The sequence below is a fragment of the Dendropsophus ebraccatus genome, chromosome 9, assembly GCF_027789765.1.
Source record: "Dendropsophus ebraccatus isolate aDenEbr1 chromosome 9, aDenEbr1.pat, whole genome shotgun sequence".
NCBI lineage: Eukaryota > Metazoa > Chordata > Amphibia > Anura > Hylidae > Dendropsophus > Dendropsophus ebraccatus.
In genome coordinates, this window is record NC_091462.1 from 85,754,681 (window position 1) to 85,771,038 (window position 16,358).

The window sequence follows — 16,358 nt, forward strand, 5'->3', positions numbered from 1 at the left end:
CTCGATCAGCGAGTAGTTGATGTCCACGTCGGATTTGACGAACCCTCCGCATCCCACCACGATGTCATCCGCCCCCCGCCCGCAGTGCAGGCACCAGGCGCACAGCACCGTCCACAGCGCCCACCCGTGCATCTTGCCGTCCGTGCCCCCGTCGGTTGGTTCCCCTCTGCCGGGCCCGCTCAGCACGTTGCCGGCCTGCTACGATCCGCCTGCTTTCTGCTGACACAGGCGAGAGGTGTCAGCTGCGGGCCGACCGGACTCGTCCACGCATGCGCACAGCCATCCGGTTTAGATGGCTATAGCTTAGCTGTTACTATAGCCACGATTCCAGAGAGGAGTTTCCATCTTCTGCTGCCATCTGTCGGTGCGGAGGAATTACTGCAGGCGGTCAAATACTCACTGTAGGAACCGTTCATTCATGTGTCACGTGAGCCATTGTATGCAATCCTCATACAGCCTCACCAGTGATCCCTCTAAGGTCTAAGCTGTGAACTCTGGAAAGGGTTAAAGGGGTACTCTGGCCCATTGCTATAATGCTGGGTCTGCATAGAAAATAATAATTATATTATTCTCATGGAACCACACTCATCTAAGGATCCTCCTGCGGAGTCTATGGGTCTCCTGCTAAATGCTCCCACCACCACTTCTGCCATGGACTGCCTCAGTGACAGCCAGCTCAGCCAGTCACTATCTGCAGCAGGGTCCTACCTCAGTCAGTCATTGGCTGCATGGACTGTCACTGCTGAGAGGAGTCCATCTTGTGGATGGTGGGAGCATTCAGCGGGTGTCCTGGAGATGCTTCAGGAGGACACCAGGGGAGTGTGGGGAGGTAAGAATACATCTACTCACATAGGCCATACTTACTATACTTCAAATACATCAGCACACAACAGGGCCTAGCTAGTTTGCCTATCTTTCATAAAATTACTTGTACCTATAAACTACATCTAAGATTTTTTTTCTAAAATTTTTATGGTAATCCAACAATAAAAGTAAAATTTTACCAATGCTTTACCTTTTACTTTGTGTATGTATTCCAACCTCAAAGGTTAGGAGTACTTGTACTTGTAAGGCAGAGTGTAGTTCGCTGGGGCTTCCCGCTGAGGGTAGTAGTCAGGAACACCCGGGTAGCCAGTTGTCAGATGTTAGGTCACGGTATTGGCACGAGGGGAGCTGACTAACCCACGGGGTCCTGACCATGCGGGGCCCGAGCAATTCTTCATTGCTCCTAGTCAAGGCACCAATAACTAGACCAATGCCAGGGTTCAGAAACAACGGTAGTTGTGCGTTTATTATAACGGTAGTAGCCAATGGCAACAGTCTCTCTGGATGCAACCAGGATTGAGGCAGACTTGAGTATAACTGAGAAAAAGGTGATGCTGCAATAGGCTGTGATGATAGTAGTAGGGAGTAGTAGTCCCGGAGAATGATACTGAGCGGAATAGACTGAACTGAATACTTGCTGTTGATGAGAATGGATGATGAGAGGAGTAGTGGCTGAAGAACGACACCCAGATCTTTAGTGAGTATGAGAATCTTGAGAATCTGGAAGGTCCCGACTGGACCGGAATACTTCTGGACAGTACTGAAGCGGGTACCGCAGGGTTGCGGCCTTCTCCCTAAGGAGCAGCAGAGCACACGTCCTTCTCCCCTGAAGGTGGAGAGAGAGGTCTGAGGTGGACAGGAATTAACTAAACTAACCCCAGCCAAAGCTCGACGGCTATTGGGGTTACTATGGCAGCCGGGGAAGTCACATGACACCAAGCCAATTGCATCACCACACCATTGAATACCAGGTAAATGAATATATATAGTAAAATAGGAGAAATACCAGACTTGAACACTGAGGGGGTGACATAACATAACCAGTTTGCAGTGGCATTACCTTTCCAGAACAGGAACAGTCAGAATACAGGTGCAGACATACAGTTAAGAGCAAATCTTCTGTTCTGGGACACTGCAGTAGTATGCTGCTATAGATGTTAGTCCCAAATAGGTATATGATTCGTAACAGTGTGTGTACATCTAACGCCTCTACCGCAAACTCTGGTATAGTCAATAAATATGGTTGTAGTGTTCAATGACTTACTATCCTCCACAGATTAGAGTTCACTTGTATTTATTCAATTGGACATAAAAGTCCCTGATGAAAGCATAAGGCTACGATGAAATGCGTTGGATAGAAATTTGGTCCTTCAGAGTCTCCGTAATGCAACTTTGTGACTTCACACAGAAGACTTACAGAAAGCTGAAGCTGGTAGAAGCTGTGTCACCGGCTGCGGCGTGCTCACAGCTCTACTACGTCCAATTGAATGAATACAAGTGAACTCTAATCTGCGGAGAATAGTAAGGGTGGTATTACACGAGCCGAGCAGGGCCCGATAACACCTGTAAACGAGCAGCGATCTGCTAGATCGTTGCTCGTTTACTGGGCCTATTACACGGCCCGATAATCGTTTGACAAGAGCTGCAAGGACATCGTTACCGATGTCCTTGCAGCCCTTGCAAAACTGGCATACATTACCCATTCACGTTCCAGGGCTGCTCCTGCTGTCCGCTTCTCCCGGGGTCCTCGCGCGCTCTCTAGCTTCACAGCGGCCTGTCAGCTGGTAGGCCGCTCAGCCAATCACAGGCAGGGACTGCCGCGGCCTGTGATTGGCTGAGCGGCCTATCAGCTGACAGGCCGCTGTGAAGCTAGAGCGCGCGCGGGACCACGGGAGAAGCGGACGGCAGCAGCAGCCCTGGAACGTGGATGGGTAATGTATATCGTTAGTCGCCGGCCACGCACCGCTATTACACGCAGCGGTGCGCGGTCGGCGCCCGACAAAAATAGGGTCTAAACTATATCAACGATCAGCCGATGATCGTTGTCATCGACTGATCGTTGCATTTATTACACGGAGCGATAATCGGCCGAATCGGGCCAATTCGGCCGATTATCGTTCCGTGTAGTAGTACCCTAAGTCATTGTACACTACAACCATATTTATTGACTATACCAGATTTTGCAGTAGAGGCGATAGATGTACACACTATTGACATTCATATACCTATACTTACTTGTCAATCAAAGTAGTCCTGAATGCAGCTAGTTGTTGTGTTCTGAACCACCAACAATGTAATTTTCCCATAACCCAACATTTTTTGTCCAGAAACTTCATACGTTGTATATTGAGGCATGGTATGCTTTTGTTGGCAGTTGACTGAGATTTGGTTATACATGGATATACTTGTGATTTTGTGGTCCTTGTGTGCCTTGTCTCTTATCGGTTTGGTGACAGATCGTGAGAATTAGACTATGTTCACACTACATATTAGACCGGCCGTTCCATGACCTGGCCGGGTCACGGAACGGCCGGTCTCAGCCCGGATCATTAAGTACCGGCCGGATGATCTTTCCAGCCGCACGGTTCTGATGCGGGCACATCGGCGTGTGCCCGTATCAGAACCTCCCACAGCACACAATGAAGCAAGCAGCCGGAGCCGCTCGCTTCATTGTGTGAACTGACAGTCACAGTCACTACGGCTGCAATTCATTGAATTGCTGGCGCAGAAAACTGACATGTCAGTTATTTGCGGCGCCGCGCGGGATCCCGGACGGAGCGTATGCACATTGAAATGTAGGCAATGTTCCACACTGCATAAAGTACTGCCGTTATTGCCGATGGCAACAACGGCCATACTTTTACGGAGTGTGAAAATAGCCTTAAAGCATTAGCTTTTCAATCTTTGAGTCTGATATTTGGTTGGTACTGGAAAACTTGTATGAAATATTGCATTTGCGTTCAATGGAATCCTACTTTTGCTTCTAATGGTGTATTGACTGTTGTAGAAGAGTGGAATAACTGAATTACAGGTCACTGTTATTTATGGCTATGGGAATGATACATTTTGCTACACCACACTATATGTCACAATTATAATTTTTTTTTTTTTTTTTTACCGCTTTTGTACATTGTTACAAAGGCTATAGGGGAGGAGAAGGAGGCCTAAAGTAGTCCTGAACGCAATGAGTTGTGGTGTTCTGTTATGCTGAAGTTAGGAGATTCAGACAACTTTCTTCAAAATGGTATTCTGACTTAAAATATGTGTTAGGGGATATAATGTTTAGATTACAAAGGGCCCAACCACTGGGATCCCACCCCCTGCCATCTCCAAAATGGGGAGTGTTTCCTCCACTTCATACATTGTCTATTTGGCTGAACTGCCAAAGGTACAGTGCTCAGCTACCTTAGGCAAATCTATACACAACAAATGGAGTGGCCTCATAGAGGAGATTGTAGGCGATTCTACTGATCTGAAACATATTCCCTATCCTATAGCCTATAAATATATGAACAGGGTTTTTTTCCAAATTAGATGACAGGTCCAATGTTGCTTTCCAGAATGCAAGTTACCAGACCGAGCTCTGAGCAGACATTGCACCAGCAGGAGATGAAGGGAGATTTCAGCACGGAAACCTGCAGGATTACAGGTGCAATTACAAATTGGGTTAACGCTCAGTAGAAGTGTTCTGTGTTAGTAAGTATCTTCATAACCAGTAAGAGGGCATATTTGTTAAAGGGGTAGTGCGGTGTTAAGCATTTATTTGCTAAATAACACACATTACAAAGTTATACAACTTTGTAATGTGTGTTAAGTGCATGACCCCCTTCCCCATGTCCCCCCCCCCCACGCTAGACCCAGAAGTGTGGTGCATTATACTTACGGAATCGCTGTCGACCCCGGACAACGACGTCATCTTCAGGAGGCCGGCCGGACAACTCCAGCCCTCCCTAATGCCGGCCCGCCTCCAGCGTATCATCAGCTGCTCAGCCGCCATCGGCTGAGCATAGTTATAGTTGTATAACTTTCTAATGTGTGTTATTTAGTGAATAAACACTTTACGCCGCACTACCCCTTTAAACATACAGTAACATGTGGGACTATTGTGAACACGTGGGACTGGTATATGTTAGTGGTGTCCTCCCCGTGGCTCCTTAGTTGTTGTAAAACCACAGCTATTAGCATACCTGCACATCTGTTGGCTGCTTTGTGTGTTCTTTTCAAAAGACTATGCCAGGGGTTTTCCCTATTAAAACTTACTATCTACAGTGTGAGACAAGTAAGAGATCTCAGGGGGTCCGACCTCCCAGCCAGCGATCTCCAGATCTGTAGATCGGAACATGACCCATGGCTCTACTTATTTTCTATGGAGCTACCAGAAAGAGCCGAGTGTTATACTTGTCTCCCTGCGGTAGCTCCATAGAGAATGAGTAGAGTTTTAATCAAAACAAAGCAGCAATCTTACAATCCACAGGATGGGGGACAAGTAAGTTTTAATTGTAACACTCCTTAAATAGGAACATAATGGTAAGTTTTCTGATGCAGAATTATTAGATGAAATTTATAAACTTTTCACCAACAATATAAATGAATGTTTACAATACTTTATTGACTTGAAATGAGTGTATGAAAAAAAAAAACATAAATATAAAGCTGAAAAAAATAAAGATTTAGGCTTGTACAATGTTGTAATGTGACAACTGAACAAGTATATTATTATAAGTATATTATACAGCAAAAAGTAGAGAGCGGCAGGTGTATGGGAGGGTGTGAAGGGGAAGGAGACCAGGCCCACATTACATTTCATCACAAACTGGAGCAGCTTTTGAGCAACAGAAGAATGTATATTAGTGTTTTCCATGTATCCCTCTAAAAGAAAAAAAAAAATTAGACAACAGTAATAGAGTACATGAGTATTGTGAGTATTATTATTTTACAGCTTTGCTCACACGGTATGTGTACAATTTTTTTGTGCTCTGTTGGATACATGAAAGTTCATGGATCTGTTTTGTAAATTCTCTAAGACCGGGGTGCTCCTTTGAAACTCATATAATGTAAACTAATATAGTCACTTACCTGCTGCTTATGAGGATGGCTGATCATCTGAAAAAGAGAAGATATATAAAGAAATATTTACAATGCTGTTATAACACAATGGATTTTACATTTTGCACATGCATACAGAGACAATATATAGTGTAGTAATCCAAAGAAAAATTCTTCTAATAATGTGCAAGGGTATAGAACCAGGCCATGTTCCCACTACGTAAGTAGTGATTACTACAGAACTTACTTAGTGCTGCCTTGTAAGGAATCCCGGCCGGAGTGTATACACATTGTATGACGTCAGTTTTCTGCGGCCGCTTTTCAATGAATAGCGGCCGCAGAAAACCCTGTCAGTTCACACACTGTAAGGCTATATTCACACACGGTAAAAGAAGAGCTAAATACAACCATAATTTTGAATTAAAATAAAACAATGTGCGATCAATGATCAATGCCATTCATTTTATTGTATATATTGGGTATTAAAGTGGATTTATTATAAAATACATTTTCCGAATGTCCCATTTCTATCCTCGTTCAGTTGTTTGGAAATATTTATTTTAAAGTGACTGATATTGGACTCCTGTGTCTTACCTTGTCTATATGCTTTTATGTGTTGTCTTAAATTAAACTGTTCTTTATTACTCTACATGAGAGGAAAAAAGGGGCAAAAGTAACAAAACAAGAAAAAACAATCTATGTTGAAAGGTGTTCTTTGTCTTTCAATAACATAAAAATTTTTTGTGCCACTGTCTTTATAACTTTCAATATCTATATTAACAGCAGCATGTGATATGAAGCAAGTTTGCAATTTACATTTAATATTGGTTATCATGGAAACACTGCACTTCCTGTGTTTAAACTTTTTTTTGCCCCCTTAGGCTCTGTTCACACGGATCAAAACTGGCGGAATTCCGCCGCAGAATCCCGCCAGCCTCCCTGTCATAATGACAGTCTATGGGAGTCTTGTGCTCCTCCTCCCTCCACACTGAAGGATGGACATGAATTCCACCAGTTTTGTTCCGCGTAAATGAAGCCTTAGGGCGGGTTCACACTACGGAATTCTGGGCGCCTTTCCGCCGGCCCCATAGACACCATTCTATGGGCCGGTGTATTCCGCTATACGCTGACAGAGATGTCATGTCACTTCTTTCAGCGGATCGCGGAATACGCCGGCCCATAGAATGGTGTCTATGGAGCCAGCGGAAAGGCACATGCCCGTGCGGGCGGACAGCTGACGGAATTCCGCGGACATTGTCCGCGAGAATTCCGTAGTGTGAACCCACCCTGAGTCTAAACATAGAAAGTCCCATGTTTCCCATGCCATCTTCAGTCACAGTCATTTGATTGATGAACACATTGAGCCATGACTCTCTGTACTGGCCGGGACTTCATGTGTTTAGTCTGATTTTTCAACCAGCACAAGACTAAAAAGCTTCAGGAGACTGGACCTGGATTTCTGGTAAGTTCAGCTTTGTTTTACAGCATGATAACAACAAAAAAAATAATGAATGTACATTGCAAACTTGCTTTATATCACATTTACTGTAAATTTTGAAAGTTATAACGACAGGTACACTTTAAGTAGAAAACTAAAATATTATGTGCCCAGTAAGTAGCTGTACCTCTCTGGTTTATGTGGGGAATTCATTATTACATGAGTTAATACATTCACGAATAGATGCTTTATAAATACATAAAACATTATTATTATTTATTTGCAAGACCTAAAACATATGTGGTATTAATCTATTTTGTCATGACGAATGCCAGAAATTTTAGTTCACTAGTAAAAAACTAATAAACAGTGATTTAAAACTTGCATATTCACAAGGGTGGTACTACACCGATAAAAACCACACAAGTTATATAAATTCCCTATCGTTGTATTTATAGATAACAAGTCCATTTTACCACATGATGAACTGTGTAAACAGGAAACCCACCTGAATTTTTTTTTACAAACATGAGGAGAGAAAAATCAAAATTGCAAAAATCAAAATTGGCTGTGACATGAAGGGGTTAATACTCACTCGATAAGATGATGGGTCCATATTTCAAAACAAATGGATCATCAACCTGAGGGAAGTTTGAGCGGAGACCCAAACATGACTGCAAAAAAAACCCCACACATTTACAAAATTAAATTAATACATTTAAGTAAAATTACTAAAATTCACGTAAAATATTAGGCTCAATCCTATAACACTTTTGTTTTAGTGACATTATTCCCATATTCTGCTATGGCGACAGTGGCAGAAATACTGAGGATTTTCGGGAGGGGATAATCCGAGAAGCCCACACTGTGTATATCCCCGAGCTCCCTGCTTTTTTACAGTAGTGAGCTGCGCTGCCTACAGTACTACAGAATACAATATGAGCATAGACCGTAAAGCTTATCATCACTTAAACGTCACACAGGCATCTCAAAAGTTTTGATAAGTTGAGGTCTTGGTGCTGAGACCATCACCAGTCTCTAGCAGTGCCGCTTCTGCCATAAGGCGGAGTGAGTGCTCCGACAGCCAGGGACCCTCTCAGTTCCTGGGCAGCCTCACCTCTAGCTCCAGGTTCTGCTGCCATCTCTTACTGCCGGACCCCAATCCTTGAAATCAAACGTGTCTAAAATTAACATATTCGCCTTTGGAAAAAAATGACAGTTAAAGAGAACTCACAGGTTTGCATCTGTATCTTGCTGCGTCACAGATGCTTGTTTCACAGTGCAAATACACTGTGCCATAATCTCCAACAAATTTAAACATCTGAACTGAGAAGAGTCCTTGTGCGGAGACACCATTTTCCTTGACGCTGACAGTTCCATCCCTTCGGTTAGGACATCTGTGAAGAAGATAGTAATTAAATGACTGCCAGCAGTCCAAGACTCACAGATTTAACATATTATAACTATATAATATATTAATATTACTATGTATTACAATTTTTCCTAATATAAACAGACCAGGGGGCACATGAAAGATTTGTCAAAGGATGGCATGGGGCTAACACACATTAACACATACATTAACACAAAAGGACAGAATGAGGGCTTCAGTACTGTAGAATATCAAAGTCACAGTTAGTATACTCATAAGAGACTCTTATAATAAGGTATATTAGCCAACAGTGCTAACAGTGCACACTAGTATCCCAAAACACCGCAAGTCACCATGTCTGTAAGCAGTATCAATCACAGTGCCCTTATTACAAGGCACTAACCACACAGCCACCATATAGCCACAAAGCCACCATGTCAATCCTCTATACAAAGTATTAGATAAAGAATATATTGTCAGCCATACCATCCCCATATGAAAACCTATACAGTGCTAGTCCTGGAACCCTTTAAGTGGCAGGCACCAAACCTCCATGCACTGCCAGCCACAAAGCCGTAAATAAATCCAGCAGCTCCACTTCTACAGTGTGTCGGCCAGGAAACCTTGTACAGAACCCATCACAGAGAAGCCATTCAGTGGCAGAGAGTCCTGGAACAGTCCACATGCAACTAAAAAGCCCACGAACTGTGCTAGTCACGCAGAATTACAGTATTAGGCCAAGTTCACGCAACGTATGACACGGTGCCATTGTAGTTTATCCCAGTCGGTACTGCTGTACCAGGTGTGATAAGCTTCATTTCAGGCGCAACCCAATTCATTATTGCACACAATGGAAAGTGCATTTGGAGCCGCACTCTCCATTGTGTGCACTGTCAGGGTTGTACGGCCACTATTCAAAGAATAGCGGCCGCACAAAACTAACATGTCAGTTGTTTGTTGCGGCCGCTATGGATCCCGTCCGGAGCGTATACTATGTTAATACACTCCGGCCAGGTTTCCATAGACTGCAGCACAATGTAAATTTTCTATTAATCACAGCCGTTGTTGCAAATCGGCAACAACAGCCACGATTTAAAAAAAAAAAATTGTGTTGTGTGACGGTGGCCTCTAAGTCTAGAGGAAAGAAGGTTTTACCATCAGCACAGACAGGGATTCTTTACTGTACGAGCAGTGAGTCTATAGAACTCTCTGCTACATGATGTCATGGCTGATTCATTAAACAAGTTCAAGAGAGGTCTGGATGCTTTTCTTGAAAAATATAATATTACAAGTTATGGGCATTAGATTTCATATGACAGCACACTGATCCAGGGATTATTCTGATTGCCATTGGAGTCGGGAAGGAATTTTCTCCCTGTGATGGGGCAATTGTCATCTGCCTCATAGGGGTTTTGTCTTCCCCTGGGTCTGCACAGTAGGGTTTCTGTAAGTTGAACTTGATGGACTCTTGTCTTCTTTCAACCATATTAAATATGTAACTATGTAAAGTATTTCCAACATCAAAAGTCATCCCCTAGCCACATAACAGGGAATAACAAGCTGATCAGTGGATGTCTAACCATTGGTGCTGCAACCAATTCCGAGAATAGAGGCAAATTTTACCCCAAATAAAAGGAGTGCAACATATCTGTGTGGCCAATGCTATATTCATCGTGTATGGGCTTCCAAATGCAGACCATTCTGCTAGTCACAGTGTGCTGTGCCAGTGACAGTAATTCTATAATGACACATGGTCATGTCCATTATCTCATACCCGCTGCGGCTCACACTGCACTTTGGTCATCTATTTGCTCTCCTGTCCTTTCTTAGTGTGCTTGTCTTCCAGCAGCTTCTCATCTGTGCTGGGTTGGCTTCCTGGAGGATTGGGATCCCTCTAGTGGCAGGTACGTCTGCACTCCTAGGTAATCCAGGGGATCCACCTGCTCATGGCTGGTCCAGCCATTACAAATTCCAATCAGTGGTAGGTACAGAAAACCCATACAGTGTCATTCACAGAGCCCATAAACGATGCCAGCTAAACAGCCCACATACTGAACATGATAAAAGTCACCAAGTCGTACAATGCCAGACACAAAGTTCCTATATAGCAAAAGTCCCCAAGTCATACAGTGCCAGACACAAAGCCCCAATGGAGTGCCAGCCACAGAACCCCATAACGTGTACCTACGGAAGAATGTTAACCCCCTCCCGCCGCTGCACAGTAAATTACAACGTGGCAAAGTGATCGCAGAGCCCCCATGGTAGCCATGGAAACCAGTTTCCTGGCTACGGAGGCCGTCGCTCTGCCCCCTCTTTCCCCTGCTGCTGTCACAAGATTGTAACAGCGGCAGGGGACAGAGGAGAGGGGGCAGACATAGGGACATCAGCTTATGGGATCATTATGATCCCATAAGCTCATGTCCAAAAAAACGACCTGTGAAAGGGTTTATGTACATACTATGCACATAACCAGCGATTGTTACAACAATATAACATATCTCATAGTCTTCCTGTACTATTAAGATATACCTACAGTTTCTTAAACTTACTTATTTTTAATTATATCATATTTCACCGGATCATAGAAATTCCTTGTCGGAGTAGCAAAGCAGTTCTTCATCACCACAACATACGTGTGTGAGGTTTCAGCTTTAAGAGTAACTGCAACATATAGTGTGGCTTTGGTTGACAGCGTAACCTCATTGTCATAATACGGGAATGCATAATTTTCATCTTTGTAGAGGACCATTTCTGCCTTGAACTGACCAGTTCCCTCTATGTTCAAAATCACAGAACTGTAAAAATAAAAACAACATTTATGATAATGAAAATAATCAAGAATACAACTCCAGGAGTAATCATATATTAATCATTCAGAGATACATAAGCATACCTGAGACCAAGAGAAACATTTCTAAATGTGACAATACCAATTTGCATATTTATGTATTGTAGTTACAAAATGGGAAAAAAAATTTCTTTTTGTTAATTTTCTTTATTATTACAATTTTAATCCTCCTAGGGGACAGTGTAACTGTTATGGTTTTTTTTTTTTGCATAAGTCAATAGTACAAGCGATTTTAATAAACTCTGTAATATGTTTTATTAGGCAAAAAAGCCTCTTTCTGTACTCAAGAAGCAGTTTCCCAGACCCCCCCTCTTCTTATCTGTGCATTGTCAGGCAAATCCGTCTTTATTACAGAGAAGCCAGTGAAGACGGCTTCTGCCTCGGCCATTATATCCTATGGAGGTGGGAGCGGCCGAGGGAGATGAGTGAGCAGGAAGAAAAGACATGAAGGTCAGCTGTTTGTAGACTGTCTGGGCACCTAAAACGCTGGATTAAGGGGTCAGAAAGGTCAGTGCTTATCTAGAAATTTGCTGAGAGAAGATTTGCTGCAGGGTGTTGTGCTCTGCAGGACTGCTCCATTCTCACTCACTCCTCTCAGCCCCTCCCCTCTCCATAGAGCATAATGGACATAGAAATGCTGCTTAAGTGAGGGGGGAGGTAAAAAAAAATGCTTTTTCAGTACAGAAGGAAACTCTTTTGCTAAATAAAACCTATTACAGAGTTTCTTAAAATTGCTTTTACAATAGATATTTATTGTTTTCTGAAAAATGACCCTGAAATGACAGTTAGGCTTTAAACTTTGGATTGCTGGATCTCATGTACAGTACTAGGCTGGGTTCACACTATGTATATTTGAGGCTGTATTTGGTCCTCATGTCAGGTCCTCATAGCAACCAAAACCAGGAGTGGATTAAAAACACAGAAAGGCTCTGTTAACACAATGTTGAAATTGAGTGGATGGCCGCCATATAACGGTAAATAACTTCCATTATTTCAATACAACAGCCGTTGTTTTAAAATAACAGCAAATATTTGCCATTAAATGACGGCCATCCACTCAATTACAACATTATGTGAACAGAGCCTTTCTGTGTTTTCAATCCACTCCTTGTTTTGGTTGCTATACAGCCTCAAATATACAGCCTCAAATATACGTAGTGTGAACATAGCCCAAGGCAGTACTAATATATTTAAGCGTAATGTCACCAAAGTGGTCTTCTTATATACCCTGTCTCTGGAAGTCAGGTAACTGATCTATTTTATTGTTAATTTTACAGGTCGTGGATTACAATTTACATTACATTTTTTTTTCAGGATATGATTACCTTACAACTGGTTTCAGTGAGGTATCCAGACTCAGCTGTAAGTCCAGTGGATATGAGCAAGAAAATTCTAGCTGAACTTTGTAATTTCTTATGATGATCTGGTCTGTCTCCATTTGCACAAACATAGTATTTTTGTACGTTGCATGAGTTCCATTATTCTTAAAAAAAAATAAAACTAACATTATTGTGATATGTATATATCTTACCTAGGGATGGTCCGAACAGAGTTCGGTTCAGGTTCGTACGAACCTGAACCCTCGGTAATGATTCCCGCTGTCCCCCATAGGCTGTATCCCAGTTTTCCAGGCGGTCCTCCCGCTGTATCCACCCGCTCCACGGAGCGGGCAGACAGCGGGAATCATACGTACCCGAACCTCGGCAGGTTCGGACCATCCCTAATCTTACCTTAACATGACATTTTCATCTGATCTCTCTGTCGGTTTACATTATGTTTAATGGGCAGAATATCTCTAAGATGGTGGTGTGGAAATGGTGTGAAAGTAGGTGAACTGGTGATGGAAAATGCACCCATGAAAAACTTTGCTGTAACCCATAAACACAGCTTCAGAATCTCTCAATAGAAGAGCTGATGTTATGTTACAATTCCACAAATTTTACAGGGTTCACAACCACAAGGGTAACTAGAAAGGAGCATCTTCAAACTCTTGATCCAGCATTGGTGTCCCAGCTTCTACTAGCTTGGGGCCTCTTGCAGCTTGCATCTGTCCTGCCTTTCCAGTGACTCCCAAGGGCTGACACAAATGCAAGGCTATAGTACAGCTGCCTCTCTTCTCTCTTTGCATACCCGACTCTCTCACTTGGCATTTCCCTGGAAATCATGAGCAGTAAGTAGTTCTCTCTTTGCTGACCCTTAGCTGCATATCTATTTTAGGAGCACTTGAACACTGCCAAGCACAGTGTCTACCCAAAGAGACTGGAGCCTATTCCAGGTGAAGTAGTTTATTTACAGTGTAAGTAGACAAAAAAGTCTTTACTCCACAAGGGGAAGTACTTACAAAGATATGAGACCAAATGGGTACGACATTTGGGTCCTAACTACTTACTTACCTTGCTTGGAGTAAAGACTTTTTTGTCTGCCTACACTGTAAATAAACTACTTCACCTGCTTTATAAATTGGTGTGCCGTGGCTTATCTATCTATGATAATCAGTTGAAGAACCTATTGCTACAAGAGCACCCATCCTAGTGGTAGAGGTGTGCAGTCCTGTTCCCTATTCCTGGAGCCTATTCCAGTGACATCTCAGCATTTGGTCATATAGCAGTCTTCCCCAAAACGTCTTGTAAATGAGGAAGAAAACATTCACTTCACTCATTGCTGGTGCTATCCTGCTCAATGCTGCATCTAAGGGGCCTATTCCAAGGAGCGATAATCAGCCGAGTCGGCCCAATTCGGCCGATTATCGCTCGGTGGAATAGAGAGAACGATCAGCCGATGATCCTGTCATTGGCTGATCGTTCATTTAGGTTCAGACCTAAAATCATTGTTTGCCACCAGTGCATCGCTACGGTGGAATAGCGGTGCGCGGCGGCGATCAACGATTTTAGCAGCACTATACATTACCTGTCCGGGCTGCAGGTCTTCTCCTTCTCTCCCGGGGTCCCGCGCGCAGCAGCTTTGGAGCGGGGCTGTCTGAACTTGGCAGACCGCTTAGTCAATTACTGGCCGGGACCACCGCGGCCAGTGATTGGCTGAGCGGTCTGTCAGTTCTGACAGCCCCGCTCCGAAGCTGTTGCGCGCGGGACCCCGGGAGAAGGAGAAGACCTGCAGCCCGGACAGGTAATGTATGGTGCAAGGGCTGCAAGGACATCGGTAACTATGTCCCTGCAGCCCTCGCTTGACGATCATCGGGGCCGTGGAATAGGCCCAGTAAACGAGCGCCGATCTAACTCATTTGGCTGCAAGATGTTCCCTACAGACGTCACTTGGTCAGCACAGCCATTCGCTTCCTGTCCCCAGCTGGGAATCTATGCCCATGCTTGTCCATCTTGTTCACATGTAGATTCCCTTTGTTCCTACATTCTACCACTCTCCAATAACTACCGGGTCAATCCTGTGCATACATAGTAAGGAGAACTTCTCTCCCCTTTCACCATATCCACTTTCCACTATCCATTATGCTGTATGGACATACTTACTATCAGGTGATTTCCACATGCTCCGTCTTGCAGAGGAATAGTAGCTAAAATGACTCCAGTGTTGTTCCGCTCTTTATTACCCACACATCTGCTGTCTAGAAGGTGGCTCTTGGTGACAAAAAGGTGAAGACTTCTTAGCTGGCATGTGTGCAATGAGACTCTAATTTCCTGTGCACCACAATCTATATCAAGGCCCACATCTTCAATATCTATACAAAGAATATAAGAATATATGCAAATGGAAAATATGTTTTGCATGATAATACTTTCACATTTATCCTTACTATGGAAATACAGTATCTGTTATATCCTCCCACAATCACTTGTGCCAAGTGCAAGTGCAACTTCCACCTTTGCAACCCCCCTCCCCACATTAGCTACTTTCCAGTAAACTAAAACAGGCAACAAAGCCCTGCATTCTGTCTTAAGTAGGGTTCACACTAGGTTTCTGCAATATGTTTTTTTCATAATGGAAATCAAGGGAAAAATGGATCACACAATTGCAATTTTCAATCCATTTTTCCATCCGTTTTTTGCAAAAACAGACGGAAAAATGGATTGAAAATTGCAATTGTGTGATCCATTTTTCCATTGACTTCCATTATGAAAAAAAAGATCAGTTTTTTTTAATGGACACAAAAATGTGGTCGACTACATTTTGTGTACGTACGTTGTGTACGATCAAAACGGATCCTTTTTATTGTTTTTATATATAATGGAAGTCAATGGAAAAATGGATCAAAACGAATGCATACAAATGCATCAGTTTTTCCATGTTTTTTTTTTTCTTCAAAAGCTGATGAAAAAAACGGCCTGCAAAAACGTAGTGTGAAACCAGCGTTACAGTCTTTATACAAATGACTTAGCAATGGGCATGAAGCTTAGTTAAAATATAACATGCCTCTTCGTCTCCTGCCGCCCTCATTCCCCTTGATGCTTGCCACTCTTCTCAGTATGAGAAGTTAGTATGAGCAGGTGACTGTGATTGTGTATCTCTGGGCTTTTAGACCTTCTTGCTTTTGACCTCTAGGCCATTTATCTGATAACATTTGGAATTTTACATTGAACTGTGTACCGGTTAAAGGGGTTCTCCAGTTACGCAAAATATATCTTGAATCATCCCCCCTCCTGGAGACTAACAATTCATTCCATACATGTCTTTACCTTGTCTGTCTCCTTCCCTCAGTTTTGAGCCTACTGCTTTCTGCTAAAGACATAAAAAAATGTATCTGAACTGTTCAGCCTGTCTCTGCACTCAACCCCCTCTCCCTTTGGAGACCTCTGATGTAAGCAAGTCTCTATCTGCAACTTTGTAATTCCATGAGGGTTAATCACAGCGAGTTCATC

The 16,358-nt window shown here is 43.1% G+C and overlaps 2 protein-coding genes and 1 long non-coding RNA gene across 6 annotated transcripts in view; 1 reads left to right on the forward strand and 2 right to left on the reverse strand.

Moving 5' to 3' along the window:
- The window catches only part of LOC138801194 (BOS complex subunit NOMO3-like), a 42,899-nt gene extending 42,624 nt beyond the window's left edge, over nucleotides 1-275 (reverse strand). The window contains exon 1 of the mRNA XM_069983750.1: nucleotides 1-275. Within this exon, the coding sequence (XP_069839851.1) occupies nucleotides 1-132 (132 nt within the window). The 5' untranslated portion in view covers nucleotides 133-275.
- On the forward strand, nucleotides 26-12,993 carry LOC138801196 (uncharacterized). The gene is made up of 3 exons (XR_011364581.1): nucleotides 26-401; nucleotides 4,386-4,474; nucleotides 12,844-12,993. It is a non-coding gene; the product is annotated as an uncharacterized lncRNA (long non-coding RNA).
- Nucleotides 5,410-16,358, reverse strand: part of LOC138801195 (uromodulin-like) — a 27,808-nt gene continuing 16,859 nt past the window's right edge. For 3 of the 4 annotated variants that reach the window (XM_069983751.1, XM_069983753.1, XM_069983752.1), the window contains 7 exons: nucleotides 15,012-15,220; nucleotides 12,855-13,012; nucleotides 11,231-11,476; nucleotides 8,544-8,706; nucleotides 7,905-7,983; nucleotides 5,902-5,928; nucleotides 5,410-5,694 (listed from right to left, as the gene is read on the reverse strand). In XM_069983751.1, the coding sequence (XP_069839852.1) occupies nucleotides 5,909-5,928; nucleotides 7,905-7,983; nucleotides 8,544-8,706; nucleotides 11,231-11,476; nucleotides 12,855-13,012; nucleotides 15,012-15,220 (875 nt within the window). In that variant the 3' untranslated portion in view covers nucleotides 5,410-5,694; nucleotides 5,902-5,908. Of the gene's footprint in view, nucleotides 5,695-5,901; nucleotides 5,929-6,465; nucleotides 6,518-7,904; nucleotides 7,984-8,543; nucleotides 8,707-11,230; nucleotides 11,477-12,854; nucleotides 13,013-15,011; nucleotides 15,221-16,358 lie in introns of all 4 variants that reach the window. The other variant, XR_011364580.1, reaches the window with a different exon arrangement.